A 17,464-nucleotide genomic window follows, 5' to 3' on the forward strand; every position below is an offset into this window, starting at 1 on the left:
AAGAAAACAGAAATCACAACAGAATAGAAAAAAATGTGTTTCAAGTAGGCATACTTTCACAAATGCAGAATTAGCTGGGAGAATCCCCAAGAATGCAGTGCTAGTGAGAAAAGAGCTAAAGAAACCTCACAGTTCTTTAAATAAATAATGGTGACCATACAGAGTGCAAAGCCTCCTGCAAAGAAATAATGGAGACCACATTGTCTTAGTTGAGACCTCACTGTTGATCTCACAGCATGCAGGGAATGGAAATGAGGTCAACTTACTACGGAAGAATACTACTGCAGAACATGGTATAACAGGCCAAAATTAGACACAGTTGGCAAGGGACAGATCAAACTTCAAGAAATAATTCTGTAAGTACATTAGGAGCATGAAGATGATGACAGAAACACAAGGGAAAAACTAGAGGATACAGAGACAAAGCTACTGTTCATAGTGACTTTTTTTTTGCTTCTATCTTCACCACAACCCTGCAGCATTCAGGTGCTTAATACAATTATTACCAGCAACAAAAGGCAAAAGGGCAAGATCTCAGCCTTGGACAAGCAAGGAGCTGAATACTACTTGAATGCATTCAAATCACCTGACCTTGACAGACTAGTATATTAAGTGCTCAGCTATGAATGTATTTCAGAACTGTTAGGAGGATGGATCTGAGAGCAGTGAAGAGGACAAGTACAAAATTATACATGCTTGCTATATGTATACAGCACATATGTATCACTTGTGTCTAAAGAAGGGGATAAGCACAGTTAAGGACTTACAGAGTAAGTCAGCTTCAGAAAAACTCTATGGCCTACACACAGACAACTGATTCTTTTTTGAAATGCCCTAGGGTGTCCTAAGACATTCATATGGACACATATATGTGGAAGATAAAACCGAGAACCTACAGGGGACCTTTTGAATTAGTTGGTTACAGTTGGTTATACCACAGTGTGTCTTAATTGACACAAGAATCCTATATTTAAATATATTGCTCACTCCCCCTGTTTTCAAGCTCTGGAGAATATGTGTGATGATTAAAGCACAAGGTACCACACTATACGCAACTGCCTGGAAGTTAACAAGGAGTTGACCAACAGCCAACGTGGATTTGTCAAGAATAGGTCACACCAAGTCAGTCTGTTTTCTTTCTAACAGCACTAAAGGCCTTGTGATAGAAGAGAATCAGCAGAGGTTTCATACCTTGATTTTAACAATGCTGTACCACATGACATTTTCTTAAGCAAAGCTAGGATACATAAATTGTAATTAGGTGGCTACAAAACTACTAACAACTCTTTACTTAAGGCATTAAGTATTTCAGAGTTATGATAAAAAATGAAAGCAATTTGTAAGCCAGAGAGGGACTGAGTACACTTAAATCTACAACCGAAATTCACAATTCTCTTGATAGATTTGAGAATTACTTTGGAAACAATAGGGATAAGTAGGGCATTGCAATAGTGGCAAAAGCAAAGTTTCAGACTCATGTACTAATACATAACTAGAGAAGTACAAAATGAATAAACTAAGTGGCTACGCAATGCTTTTGTAGAAAAGTATTTGTGGCTTAAGAGGACATGGGCTGTTCACAAACTGAATGTAAGTCAAGGTGAGCTCACCTTCAAGTGTGAAGTTATAAATGTTATAAAAAGTTATAAAATTTTACCACCTGTAAAAAGACAGAAATCAGTTCTGTTCTTCTTGGTGTTAATTATCACTTGAGCTAGAGGAATATGTTCAATTTTGATGGCTGCAGCTCAGAACTGATACGAAGTCCAAAGGAGAGAAATGAGGCCGAGCATAGATTCAAGGTTCTGGATCTACAGAGACTGCATTAATAAGGGCTGCTTCTCAAGAAAAAGAAACATGGAGATGGGAAGCAGGTTACTGCCTTTAGGTTTTCGAGGCTATTGCAAAATGAACACAGTAATCTCCATGCTCTCCACACAGATGCCAAACTGAACAAAGAATAATAAGTCAGAATTGCAGTGAGACAGATTCAGATTAGACACTGAGAAGAAGACTTTGTAACAGTGAAAACAATGAAGCACCAGACTTATTTGGAGAGGCTGTGAATTCTCCATCAATGAACAGTCAAAAAACCTTTTAGACAATATCTATCAAAAAAACAGGCATTGCTCATTCTGTCTTAATGTAGAGAAGACTAGATAAGTTGTCCTTTCCTTGCATATTTTATGTGTCAAGATATAAAAGATGCTAAAGAAGTTTCAAAATAGATTAGTAACAGAATGTTTCATAGTATACAGAGCTAAAGGACAGTATATCAAATTGCCATCTATTACATCATCATTAGAAAGAAAACTAAAAGCACTCTTGCATGCATTTCTGACCAACTGGCAACCTTTTTTTTTTGAAGAAAGGTGCTTAAGTCTGTCCTTGCATTCTGTCTTCAAGGCCTCAGCCTCTTAATGCCCTTCCAATGGCGTCACTCTGTGCAATCCAGTGTAACCTACCACAGCTCATATCTGAAACAACTGCTCATTTGGACAGAATGACCTTGAGAAACACTGCAATTTCATCAGATAATGACTTAGCTTTGCCTGTATGCAATTTAAACCTCAGACTGCAATTAGCACCAAAATATCTCGAGTGGATGTCATAGAATGGAGCATTGTACTGTCCACTGGCGCTGTTTGTATTGTGGACACACACACTCAGTTTCTGGAACCATCTTTCTCAAACACAAACCTGTCATATCAGCCACCACAATTATGCTTCATGAAGGCCTTTGCTAACAGTTGATAGCTTGAGGCATATTAAAAGCCAAGTTAGATACTTTCTGTTCTTGAGGCTATGTGGCATCCCTGCAGAACAGACTTCTCATTAAGCCCAAGAGCCAGAAATTATCATTGGGAAATAAAGAATAGCTGCAGAGAGTACTTTTATAAAGCCATATGCTTTTTCCATAGCAACGTTTTCTTGAAAAAAATGTTACCATCACAAAATGGACAAGGCACTAAAAAGGGGAACAGAACTTATTACTCTATGTGCTCTTGTCAGTCTCTGGACTGTTTAATCTCTGACTGACACATTCTTCAGAAACTCTAACAAGATCTGCTTGCATTTAAGCAAGCCTAAATTCTATATAATAATGCAAAACAATGATTCTCCTGTTCATTACTTTGGCTAATGATCTGGGAACCAATTATGTCAAGGATCTCTCCACAGCTAGAGCTCTCCCTGTCAAGTTATAGTTGACAATTATACAACTTAACTTTTACCCATCTAAAAAATACTTCTAAGTGAACTTGCATGTATTTCTAGTATGAAAATCATTGAGGAAGTTTCCACATTTCCTATGGAATACTGCTGACTTTTCAAGTATGCCATTACCTATCTAAAAGTCATTTTTCCACTTATACAGCTACCATTCAAAGAAATTGTGATAAATGGGACCAAACTAAAAGGATGCTCTAACAGTTGGCAAGTGTATAATAGAGAATGAGTGTGAATGCACTTGGGTAAGAAAAGGAAAAGCAGCTGTAGTCATCACAAAAAACCTGTAAGTTTTGTTAAACATTGATTGCATCTCTGATGATAGTGTTTCTGCTACACAACTCAATATTAAGAAAAGACACAGTATTTTTCAGCAGTCAGTAATATGTGAGTGGTACCATATGGTAACAACATCAGCTAAAATCAGAGGTTCAGCTAACTCTTGATAATTGCAGGAACAGATCATGTAGATAAAGCTTGTGAAAGATCACATAATAGCCAATTACTAGGAAAGCTGTCAAATAAAAAAATTCTACTTCTATTTAGCTTAGCTGGCACAAGTCTGAAAAAGGGGATTTTTATTTCCCATAAATAGTCCATTCGATACAACTGTAGTTATTACTCATATATATGCATCTACCACCCTCTGTTTGTATCAGTTAAACCCTGCCAGCGATCAATGCTAACTCTTAGTATGCAAAAGACTTCCATGGGTTAGTTGCCTATTGCATGAAATACAGCACTTGATTGTTATTAAAGTTGCTGTTCTTCACATTTAATTTGGTTATGGTAGATTAAAAAGACCAAATCCAGTAATTTTCTTTAGAAGTGTTTTTTTTTAATGGCTTATGTAAATTTTGGTGCCCTTCTCTGGATTCTTTCCACAGCTTCTGAAGTGAACTGGCCACGCTTAGTATTCAAGATGATGACTTAATACTATTTCCTTAATGAAAGGGTATTTTCTTTAGTGCAGCCTCCCTGTTGCGGTTGCTTAAAGGCTGACTGAACAGATGTTTCTGTTGAGCTGTCCATAATCATGACCATATCTTTTTAAATCTGACTTAGAAACTACCAATGGCATAAACTACATTGTTATTTCCAGTGCAAAATGGTGTATGCCTTCCTACATTAAAGCCTCACTGTCATCATTAAGCCTCAACACTTAGCTTAGATTGCCTTACTGTATAAAACCTCAGTATTGGATTACCTCTGAATTTTTGGATAAACCTTGCACGGTAAGGAAAATGGCCACAAAAAGACAGAGCTCAAAAGTCCACAGGAAGTACCTGTAGGTGTGATTGGTAATTCATATTTTCCTCAGAACTGGCAAGGAGGTGGAGTTTGGAGATCTAGAAAAAGGAACTATATGGGAATAAACCAGGGGCCCTCCCAGCCCCCCCCCCCAAAAAAAAAAAATATGTGAGGAGCCCCAAAAGGAAAGTTGAGGACAGCAAAACAAAAACTTATTGAATGCAAGCTGCCACACAGTGAACAGCAAAATAAAACCACTGAATTTCAATAAGCTATTAGATAAGTAGCTGCACAAGCTTGATTCAATAAATTAAGAATCCTGTAAATTCTTTATAAAAGTTGTGCTAGGTCAAAGTACACCCTTGCAAATTATGTCAGTGTAGTATATCAGCTTACAGCACAAGCTTTTCATTAATCACCAAGACCAGAAAGAACCATATTAAAAAGTACTAAACTGGATGTGTTATTTAAGTATAGTAATAGACTACAGATGGGGATAAAAATCAGAGGCCAGGCACAAAATGAGATATACTAACAAAGGAAAACAGGAACACTAACAAATCAACTTAAATCACATTGAGAGTCAGTCCATTACTAAACAGCTAACAGGCTGTGTTTATGCTTCTCCAAGATTTCACACATGCAAAACTTAGATTTCAAATCCTGGGGGTGGGGTCGAGAGGGGCGGGGGGGAGGAAGGGAAATAATGCAACAAAGAACCCAGAAGATTACACAAAAATGAGCACCAACCAGGATGAATCTTGCAAGAAGAAATTGTGAGATCAATCTAAATGGTTTCACTGATAGGTCTGAGGAAAAAGCAGTACATACCACCTACAGAATAATACATAGAATCATGCAGGTTGGGCATGACCTTCCGAGGTCATGAAGTTTTCAAAGCCATTCCACTTAGAGCAGCTTGTTTAGGGCCTTGCCCACTTGAGTTCAGAGTATCTCTGAGAGGAGAGCTTCCACAGCCTCTCTGGACAACCTCTTCCAGCGCTTAACCACTCTTGCTGTGAAAATATTTTTCCTGATAATCAAATCAGAATTTCCCATATTTCAGCTTGTTTCCATGGCCTCTAATGCTATTACTGTGTGCCTCCAAGAAGAACTCTGTCTTCTTGACAACCTCCCATTAGCTAGCTGTGACCTGCCGTGAGATTTCCTTGCAGCCTCTGTGAACAAATCCAGCTCTCCTGTGCTATAGCCCCTTAACCACCTTGGTAGCCCTCCACTGGACTTGCTCCAATATGCCAATGTCTTTCTTGAAAGAAAAGGTATCAATGATCACTTCTCTTGTCCTGGTGACTGTGGTTCTGCACATTCAGCCCAGGATGCTGCCAGCTTTTTTTACTGCAGGGTTGCAATGCTGCCTCTTATTTAATGTGCTGCCTGCCAAGACGCCAGGGTTCTTTTGACCTTTTTTGAAGATGGGTGCAACATTTAATTTCTCCAGTCATTGGGGATCTTCCCTGATCTCAGTGACCTTTCAACATAATAGAAAGTGGCCTTGCAAAGACATTACTCAGCTCTCTCTGCACCCCTGGATGAAGTCTATTGCATCCCATGGATTTCTATAGGTCAAGTTCTCACAAGTAATTTTGACTTGGTCCTTATCTACTGCTGGTAGTTCTCCTCTTTGAATGCTTTACAAAGCTGAGAGGCCTGGGAGATCTTGTTAGTGAAAACAGAGGCAAAGAAGGCATTCTATCAGCTGCAAATGTGTTTATAGGCATTAAATCGCACACCTTTTTCAGCAACAGTCCCAAACTTTCTTGGTTCAGTCCACTACTACTAATTCTTCACTCCCCTCAGGATCTTGAACTCCACTTCACAGTCACTATAGCACAGTCATTTAAAATTACATTCCCAACCAGCTATTCTATGCTACTGAACAGCAGATCACCTGTGCATGACCCCTAGATGGCTATTGCATTACTGGTGTCAAGAAGTACCTTGACACCTGTCAGAAATCTCCCTGTTTGCATTCCATTGTGTTGTCTTTCTAGCGATAACAGGCAGGTTAAAGACCCCTGTGATACAGACTTCCTCAATTTATTTAAAGAAGAGTTTATCTACTTATCCTATCAAACGTTGAGGTGAGAAGGGACCTCTGGAGGTGGTCATCTTGTTCAAGCCAGACTTTCAAGCAAGGAAGCCTAGAACCAGTTGCCCAAGACCATGTCCTGATTTTGAATATCTCCAAGGATTCACAACCTCTCTAGGTGACCTGTACCAGTGCTGTGTCACACCCACTAAAATAAATTTTACCTTATGTTCACATGGAACCTCCTGCCTTCTGGTTTGTGCCCACTACCTCTGGTCCTGTTACACCCTTCCTTCAGGTATTTAAACACATAGGTAAGAGTCCTCCTGATCCTTCTCTTTTCTAGGCTAAATCCCAGCTTTCAAAGGCCTTTCTTCATATGGGAGATGCTCCAGTCCCTTAATCTTCTCAGTGGCCCTTCCCTGTAGTTTCCAGTAGCTCCATCTTTCTCTACTGGGGAGCCTGGAACTGGACAAAGTATTTGAGGTGTGGCCTTACCACTGGTGAGTTAAATTGGATGGTCTAACAAACTCCCATCACAACAATGTCCATGCCACTAGCCTCTCCTCTGACCCCTAAGATCTGAACGAAACTGTAATTCACCCTGTGGAAAAGCTCTATACCCATATGGTGCTCCCCTTGAGGGCAACTACTCTCCTCATCTTCTCTGCCTGTCTTTCTCAAGAGAAGCAAATTTTCATCAACGGTTTTGACATACATAAAGAAAGGAAAGAGAAACATGTGCAGAGAAAAACACAGTATAATATTGGAAAGGAGCGAAAAAAAAGGGAGGGGAATGAACAGTAAAGCAGTAGGTAATTACCAAGTTTAATACAAAATGTTGATGATTTCAGGTCTTGTGGACACAGATGGTAGGAATGCAGAAGTAGTAATGCAGTTGGAAGCTACAGAACATTTTTAAAAAAGACAAGGCTTGCCAAAATACACAGAGACAAAAGGATAGCAACTGTTCCTTTGCCTGAAGATAAGGAACACTTAGAGGTTCATCTCAAACACAAAAATACAAGCACACATTTATACACAGTGCTATGACTTTGAAGAAAAATCTATCCTTTCTAAAAACAGTTTCCATGTATTTAAAGCCAATGATGGAAAGGGTTCTGAGCTGAGTAGGTAAACAGGAGTGTAAGAATATTGCTTCTGATGAGATGCTACTATCAGGACCTTTCTGCTGTTGTGACCACAAAACAGTTACACTAAAGCTGAAAAGTACAAGAATGATAAGACAGATACATCCAACACAAAGGAATACAGCAGACAGCAATACATGGATCTCACTTAAGAGCTGTTCCCAGAACAACAAACTCAGCCACTCCAACTTCATGCTTTAGATAGGTGACGTGGAAAAAGACAAGCTTACACTATGTGTCTCACGGCAATTCTGGTGTAATACAACCTAAGTGCTAATGCTCACTCTTTATAATCTCTCTTCCGTAGGTCTCACCTTTCTGCAGAAGAGTATGATGTGACCCAGAATACAGCTAAATTTTATTTAGTCCTGATCAAGATGTTATCAGTCCTTATAAGAAAAGCTCTTGTCATTCCCAACTGATCATCAACATAACAAAGTTTGTGTTTGAATACAAAATGAAAAGACAGATTCTGAAGGCAGATGGTGAAAGCAATTCTGAATATTACTTTAGTCCTTTAAAAAATAACCTGACTAAACTTAGAAGTAAAACATCAAAGGATGAAAAAGAAAGTCTCTACTGCTATAGGAATAATTGCTTCAGACAAGAGGAGAAAAGGAAGAGGAATCTTTTAAAGAAAAAAAACAAAGACCCTTTCCATCTTCACTGAAGTGGGAAATATGCCGAGTAACACTGAAGAATTGCAAACATATGTTTTCAAAATGAAATGTGACTTGTTAATTTAGACCTTGTCTAAATCAAGAAGACAAGTAGGGTAGCTATACTCATTCCAATACACTGTAGTGTCAAAAAAGACAATAGGAACCAATCTGGTTGAGCTCAGATGCAAGAATTTAAATGAAGAATTTAAGGAGAAAAATAAATCTGGCAAAATGAAAAGATAAAGCATGGTTTGGAATGAAGCAAAAACCAAGTAAAATACAAGGAAAACCAGAATATACAGCAAACTACCTTCTAACTGCATTCAAATTATAGAAATTAGAATTAAAATTTATTCTTCTATTACATTCATCACACAAGTGCCAATTCCAAACATGTCAGAAGATGCCACAAACAGCAAGTATTTATAAAGGCACTAGAAAAGTCACATGAGCCTGTAAAAAAAGGGTAAAACAGAAAAACTTATATAGATCATGATCAAGGCAAGCATGTATGAAACTTGTTTAGAAAAGATGCTTGGAGACTTTGAGAAAGTATAACATTATTAAATTATCCAACAATGCTCATATGTTGGGAAGCTGCAGGAAAAGTGATATCAACAGCCAGGATCTATTCATCTAGCTTTTGACAAAAATAAAAGACATATATATGCCTGTGATCCCGAGAAGCAGAGAGTGAGAGGATGTTCCATGTAAATATATAAAATTAGTCAGTCATTTCTGATGAGTGTCATAAATGAAAACCCTGCATCAAATCCCTTTTCTCTAGAAATTAGAAACAGTGCCTTCTCATGGAAAGAAAAAAAAAAAAAGGCTGCGTGTCCTTAACACAAGAGAGAACATGCCAAAGGAAATTTGAGTCTGCATAATTCTAATACAAAGAATAGTAATGTTCTGAAACAATTAGGAAAAAACACCTCAACCTCTTTTTCTCTTTTTTTTATTTAAGCAAAACTAATATACTGATTGGACAGTGAGAAAGAGGGAGTGGAAAAGAGAGAGAGAGGGGGGCAGAATGAAGAGGGAGAAAGACTGCAGCAGAAGCATGGATGGATCATTTTTGCTCGCTCTTTTCACTACACCTGCATCCAACATCCTGTTTCAAGTCCTTGGCTGTCTTCAGATGCAGAACTGTAATGCAGAACTGCATGTTCTGTTCTCCATCCAGTTCCAGTGCAGTCCTACAGTGGCAACACTGGAGGCACTGCAGACCAAGTCTTATAACTTAATTATTACCACTTTGCAAGAAAGGAGCAGTTTTAAAACTCCACACTACAGTAGTGCAATGCATCCTTAATAGCCACAGAATCAGAAGCATGCCAGTCCCTTGTGTCCCTATATGTTACCATTTATGTCTACATATTAGTTATCTGCTCATAACAGTTCCTACATAAATTCTTTTAAAAAGGCACTTGTGCAAGTACTTTCCCTCTGGAAGGGAAGTGTTTTATCAAGTCTTTCATCCTTTTAAAGTACTAATCATTCTGTTAAATGTAAATGGAACCACTATTGCATATAATGTCCTCTTTTTTTTAAGCCTTAAAAGCTGTGCACAGTACAAATTTCTTTGGAGGGAAGGAGGAGAGAACAAAAGCTTCGCTAGTTTGCATCAGGAAAGCAAACATGAGCGCAGGGCTCCTCACACACCAGAAGGATGTATGGAAGAGGATGCTGTGGAGACATTTTTTATTTTCTTTTACTTTCAGCTTTCAGCGGGCACAGCACCATTGCTGTGTCCTACTGGATGTTCGGACTGACTTGAGCCTTGCTACAGACAAAAGCAATTACAGTAGTTCTGCTAACACCTCTGCAAAACTTGTTCACAAAGGTGAGACGTGTTTTAAGTGTGACAAGAGCTTGTAGCTAGGGCTTTAGAAGTGAAACAAGAACAAACTTCCACAATATGGCTGAGGCATGGTGGAAAACACTGATTCACACTTATGAAAAACAGTGACCAAGCCTGCAGAAATACAAAAACATGACAATCAAAAATGTGAAGCTTCCTATTCACACATGTAGAACTATTGATATTGAGGAGGACCTCTGAGGATTATTGCAAACAAGAATTCCACTACCACATCAATCAGAGCAGCCAGATTGCAATGCACTTGAAGTGAGCCTTAGTGGACTGCACTAGGGTAGCAAAAAGATTATTCCTGTAGCTAAAGCCAACAGGGATTTTGAAGTAAAATCCTTCAGTCTTCCACTCATGCAAAGTGAAACTGATGTTTGTTGTTAATACATGACTGTGAAATGTGCAGATACACCATCCAGACAGTTGTGTTTGGTAAAAAAAAGTATTAATTTGCAGCACAAGGACAGAGGGGACAGCCGGGGATAGTAACCTCCCTGAACACCCTGAGCTCAGGAATCAGAGCCCCAGAATCTTACTGAAAAGGCAACTTAAATGCTCTGGAATTTCTTCATCCATCTAGTCTGTAAGATATCTATATTAAAACTACCCTATAAAGCTGTACAAATAAAGCACATTACAACACCACCATGATATCCACATTAACCAATAAAATGAAAGAAAAAATGTCAGCTAAAGGGAGAAGTGTGACATAAAATGACCTTCAATTACTACACACACAGGGGTGCCAATTTAACAGCTTTTTAAATATGCCTAGGTGCAGAAGACATATGTTACATTTAACCTTCTATTGCAAATGTTCTCCTCTGAACTAAGTGCTTTTGTCATAACCCTGAAACTATTTCAGTGTAAAATTCAAACATTTACAGGAACATAATAATAAATATTTGAAAGCTACTTATGATAGAGAATTGAAAAGGACAGCTAAAAGGTTGCAGTATTAGCAGAAAAGGCAGCTAAGTAAGATAAGGTAACCATTAAGATAGTCCTACACAATAATTCAATTGAGAGAAACATAAAACAAACCTGGGGGCAAATAATACACACAGGACTAATTTCTGCTGTTTGATGTCTTATGAAGAAAATCCTGGAAATGTCCAATGGCAAATACAGTCCTCATGTACTGCTGAAGTTAAGAAAGCAAACAGGAAGATGGCTACACTACTGCAAGGAAGGAACTGTGAAAATAAAGGTTCACTTACTCTCATTTAATATAAAATGAATACAGTAAAATAAATATTAAATAATATTTATATTATTCTTTTGATTACAAAGAATAAAATATATACTAAGTGTCAGAATGGCAGATACCAGACCTCTCTCCATGTCTTTTACAAGCGTAAGAACTTTGTGTATTATTCATTACCCTCTCTCCACCGCAGAACTCAAACCGATGTGCTTGGGAGTAGGAGCAATTTGTGCACATCAAAAACAACGGTTACCTTTTGTTATCATTGCTCAGACGGTCGGAACAGATATTAAGCTGATTCATACTACATGAAAGTAAAGAGGTTTTGAAATGGAATACTCTAGATAACCTCCCCGAAATTATTTCTAACTATTTTAAACAGAACAGAGAAAATCACTAATGGACATGAACCTGTGCCTTTTTTTCAATGCAAAGAGAGAGGGAATCTTTGCAAGGTGGAAATCAACCTGGAAGGGCCAGCATCAGCCTGAACTGAGTAGGTCAAGGCAGAAACACAGACCCTGTGCTGACCTGAAAGTGACAGGATGCTGTGATGTTATTGTACAACAATAATACTGGCACTGACCCAAGAGACAATTATTATTTTGGGATTTGCTGTTTTAGAAATTAAAAGAATAATATTAAGGTGGGTTTTGACCCATTTTAGAGTATTTTGACTTGTAAGTCATGTTTTTCCTTTTAGTAGATTTAGTAGATTTTAGAAATATTCACAGACAGTTCTGCAATTTCCTTAAGAACATTTAAGAATTTTGAATTTAATTAACCATTTTGACTATCTATAAACTGTAGATTGCTTCAGAAAATAAAAGATTGCTAGATTTCTTTCATAAAACAAGTAAAACTAAGAGAAGACACATTTTTTCACTAGGATATCGTCTACTGTTTTAAATGCTCTTCATGAGTAGGTTTGGTCAGATAAAATGGCACTGCAACCTAACACATAAATGTTACCCTCTGAGGAGGCTTTGAATCCTTTGTGGGTGTTTTTGCAGGAGGAAATTCCCATCCTATGTGAAAGGGCAGGGCAGGTGCCAACCACAAGAGGGTCAGAAGAACCCAAAATTACCAGAAGAGAAAATACAGCACAGGGAGTTAAATTCTTAATGATCAGAAAGTTGTTAAGCCTTTGTAAGAGTCTGGAAAGACACATTTTTGCAGAGCATTCAGGAAAGAACATTTTGTTTAGCTTTCTAAGGAGAAGTAAAATTACTTAAGCTTTCTGCTACTATTCACATGAGGCAGCACTTGTCTTCTTGGAAGCTTACTACATGGGTCTATTTCCCTTCCTTTTGCCTATTGCCCAGTATTAACAGCAGGAACTGAACTCCCCAGTAGCAGCAACAAGGAGAGGTGGTGTAGACAAGATATTGCCAGCTGACATTCCTTCTCAGCAACCTGTCATACAGACCTGTTACTCACACTTGCACAACATACATTGTTTAATTAATATTTAAAGAGACACAGATGCAGGATAGAAATCTAGATACAGAGAGAAACTTCTGGCTTTGAAGATGAATATTTGCTGAGTGGTGCTCAGGAAGGCTTCTCTTACATGTAATTATCAGCTTGAAGTATTAATATTAGAAGCAGGAATTTCTTTGATGAAAATTCCATTGTTCCGCTGTAAAATGTTCTAATTAGAGCTGAAAAGAAAAATACTTTGCTGGGATTTGTGACAACTGAAATCTTTAGTGCAGAGACTTAGCTTTCCATATAGTTTCTATATCTATGTGTGTTCTTTATTGTCAGCTCAGTCATTGAGGTTTCCTGGGGGACCACCCAACAGGCTTCTGTATCAGCTGATCTTCAAGGTTTTTGAGTCTTTGAGTCCATATAGCTTAAGAAAGCTGAAAATCTGGATGTTCAGATTTCGGATATGAGGTTCCCAGTATCCAATGATGCAACATTTTAGAGCAGCCTGCTAAACAGACAAATCTGGGACATGGGCTGCTGCTATGAACAATATCCATGTACTATTTCATTCTGAATTTGAATGAAAGCAAATAAAATCCTTGATGAAACTTATCTACCATAACTGCCAACTTGCTCCAATTTCTTTTATAGGTGTTATTAATACAGAGATTTACATACAGGCCTCATTGCTAGTAAAATAAAATTTAGACTAATATATAAGCTGCAATAAATTTGAAGTGTGAATAACTGATGATACAATTTATCTTTTCCAAAGGGAAAAAAAAGTCAATGATCCTATACTTCCACTTTGTCAAAAATCTAGCTGGAGTAGGAAAAATTACACCACCACCATCAGCAGAGTTGTTCTCAACTTCTTCCAATCTGGGTCATCTTTTCCAATGGGCTTTCATGACTCTTATTACATAAGAGGCTCCCATGGCTCCCTGATTGCAACCACAAAACTTGAAAAGAAAAGAAGAACCAGAAAACACATCCCATTAAGGTCCTGACTTGGCCCTGAACATTTTTCGAATGTATTAGACTCTCCAGGGTTGAGAGAGAAGTAATTTATTTATAATAAACACTTGCACGCAAAAAAAGGAAAACCTCAACTCCCTTAACTAATGGTTTCTAAAAATGCTTATTCAAACTGACATATGCATGACAAGTTTCAGCTCAGTAAGATTTAAGGAGGAGGAGTTTTACCGCCCAGAAAAATGGTGTTTATGACAGAAATGACAAAGGATCATTCATCATATGCTTTTTCTATGTGAAGCAGTAATAAAGCCTAAATGACACTGCACTTCATTAGTAATTTATTTCACAGATCACTATATATACACAAATAGCATAACTCTATTACATTTTTATAGTGCCATTCATTACAGTACTTCATGTACTATATCCACATGACAACACAGAAATGCAGCTTTCTCTGGGGAAGACAGCAGCAGCCAACTGCAGAGCAGCACTTGGGGAGCAAACACTTCCAAGCGGGACTAGGAATTCTTAGGCAAAACAAGAAAGGACAATATAAAACAATGAAACTGAACCCTCAGAGATGGGCAGCTAAGTCAAAGAACAGTTTTACCCCATTTTTGCTTGCCTGATGCCCCATTTGATTTAGATAGTGGAAATTAAAGAGGAACACTGAATATCCTTGCCTTGTCCAGTTGAAGAGACCAACACCAGAGACTCCCATCAGAGCTCCCTGGCTGGAATTGTCTTTCCCCCTCAATTGATCCTTGAGTCCTACACTGGCATTTTCTACTTGTCACAGGAAGGAAAAAAATACTAGTTCAGTTGCCTTCATTAGACCATGTCTGGGATGCTACTCTTTAGGCATAGCAAGGACATGTTCTCAGCTATAAAGGAAAGGGATGCAATTCTTTCTCTACTAAGACCTCTGCAAAGTGAGGATTCGGGGCGAACCACCACTATTTCACTCCCCACCAGAAGGGAGTCCTCAAACTATGACACATTGTGGCCAAACGTCGCCATTAATCTTTCAGAGATTAATGGAGACTCCTGCCCTCCAAATGCACATTATAACACAGTATACTACACAAACCCACAGAACGCTGTGAGAAGACAACAGACAGAAGGACATCTGTAAATGTCTCATGAAAACTCCTTTTTTGTGACTCGTTTGCTTGCGAAGTATAAGTGTCCAATTATGGGGCCTTTGAAATAACACCTGCAATGTATGCATTATGTGAACACTTTCTGAAATAAAATTTCAAAATAAATGCATTGCTGTTAACTAGCGAAGTATGATTAAATTCAACAAATATGCTCTTGATTTTCTTGCCAAAAACTCTGCTGTGAGAAACCTGATAAGACGGTAAATGGCTTGCCAGATCTAAAGCCTCCACCTTTAAAAATACATTTTAAAGTAATAAACTTTTAAATAAGGCCCCTGTACTTGAAATATAATTCAAGAAAACTGAGATCTTTGATGACTGAAGAGAAAACATGATTGTACCTAGCAGATTTTTTAAAAATCTCTTCTGGTAAACTAAACAGAATGAGGGGAAAAAAAAATCAAAACTACCAGGAAAACATTTGCTGGACACCAAGTTAAAATCTGGTTTAGAGCAGGGAAAACGTTCTCTTAAAATTTGTCTGTGTTGACTTTGATTGCATTTGGGAGCTTGAGAATAAATACATTTACATTATTTCTTCTGTAACTGTTTTTTTAATGTTCTTTTTCAAATATTCCATTTCCAAAGTGCATCATTTTAGTTCACAACATACAGTATATCTAATTTGATAAGAGGCTGAGTAAATGTATGTCAATACGTTTTTTCTTTCTCTTCTTGTCTCACTGCTTTCCTCCATGCTACTGTGGCAGACGCTAACTACTAACAAAATTTAAAAAAAAAAAAATAAAAATTTTAAAAAGTTTTAGAAATAACCATGGCATTTAACATACTGATCTAAGATGCAGAGTTTAATCAGTCATTTAAGTGACCTGCATATCCAGTTATTACATTAAAAGAGGGATACTGACCATCCGCAAAAAAGAAAATGCCCTGTTTGGGCAAGTTAATGTGCCTGAATTAAGTACATGAGTAGTCCCCGCTGAAATCAGTAAGACTGTTTAAATCCGGAAGGGAGGCAAGTGTGTAAATGAAATTGTTTTGGGCTCTCTGCTATTTTAACTGCCAGACATGCTGGAAAGATTTTTTTTCTTATTCTAAGAAGCCTGCAATCTGACCAACAAATGCAGAAAGGACCAAACTTTGTAGAAAACAACACAGAATTGAACTTTTATTTCCATCCTGTTACTCCCCAAATCACTCTCCTCAACAGAGCTGATTAACAACCCATATGAGCCTACAGCCTTGAGCTCTGAACGAGATGCTCCTTACAACAGGTGTGAAGGAATGGATTCAGTGCACTGGAGCTGAGCAGAAACATACTGAGGCATATGTAAAAGGTGAGGAGGAGAAGAAACTAAAAGAACTAATATTGACCTCGATGTTGCTGGCAGAGTGCCCAGGAAGATCTCAGCTGTAAAGAGACTCAACGTAAACTAAATCTTAAAGTTGAGAAGTTTATCTTCAACACCATAGGTAGAAAAGCAAATTAAGAAATAAGGCAAGTTCAGAAGATCCGCTGGCCAGTTTCCATGTAGAAAAATCAGATGCAAAGTTTTCAGAAATAAAGGAAACAGGAGCTAGCTGATGCTTAGATAAATTTTACAGTCATTCTGCACTTAAGTTTTACCTAAGAAAGTGTGGAAATTTTCTTCTTATTCTTTCTTGGAACAATTCCTAGTCAATCAAATCAGCCTATGCAAACACACTGTAAAAAAATTCTCATTAAAGGGAGAAATATTGCATGATGCTACTTACCTGCCTGTCTACTTCTGGAAGCAAAAGCAGGAGGTATTGTTGAAAATGCTGAGGTAAAGAAGCAAAGGTGTGTTTATTTATTAAAGCCCTCAGGTTAGTGTTCACTAGAATAGATCCTGGTGTTTCTATGTCAATATCCTCAGCTTTGGTCCATTTCAAATGTCCTGGAGTAAATAAACAAGAAATAACTTTAAACATAAATAAAGGTAGAGAGTAAAAACAATTCTTTTTAGGTTTTTAGCTTTTATTGTACAATACAGTAAGGTCCAGAGAAACAGTACTCTGAGAAGGGTAACACAGCTTTTTCTAGGTGTCTTAATGCCTTCTTTTATATTCCCTGTATTTGTCTCTTGTGCTCTTACAGGACCCATGTTCCAGTCAATATCACAGCTGACATATTCCTACTTCCATCTCGAGAGACCAACTCCCCTCAGCAGCAGCAGCAAATTTTCCTGTCATACCATCAATGTAATTATAAGCGTCTATTTCCAAGCAAAAGGCTGCTTGATGAGGCTGATGTGAATCACTCATTATGGAGTGCTTTTCTCGCTGTGCTCCGTATCTGCAGTGCACTATGGCCTATGCAACTTGTTCCATAGCACCCGCTAAAAACTACCAGTGTGACTAGACAGTGATCACAGAGATGAGAATATTCAGTGTGTTAAGTGTCTGAAAACATGTATTTTTCAGAATTTCGATATGAACCTATGATCTAAAATGATCAACACACAGAAGCCAGCAGCAGGAA

The 17,464-nt window shown here is 37.9% G+C and overlaps 1 protein-coding gene across 1 annotated transcript in view; it reads right to left on the bottom strand.

Annotated features, from left to right (window-relative positions):
• The window catches only part of LOC104536410 (putative Polycomb group protein ASXL3), a gene marked incomplete at its 5' end in the record, with an annotated part of 68,606 nt that overhangs the window by 23,434 nt on the left and 27,708 nt on the right, over window positions 1-17,464 (bottom strand). Inside the window, 1 exon segment of the mRNA XM_010179005.1 lies at window positions 16,717-16,880. Coding sequence (XP_010177307.1) covers window positions 16,717-16,880 — 164 coding nt within the window.

The sequence above is a fragment of the Mesitornis unicolor genome, unplaced genomic scaffold, assembly GCF_000695765.1.
Source record: "Mesitornis unicolor isolate BGI_N332 unplaced genomic scaffold, ASM69576v1 scaffold7672, whole genome shotgun sequence".
In the NCBI taxonomy this organism is placed as follows: domain Eukaryota; kingdom Metazoa; phylum Chordata; class Aves; order Mesitornithiformes; family Mesitornithidae; genus Mesitornis; species Mesitornis unicolor.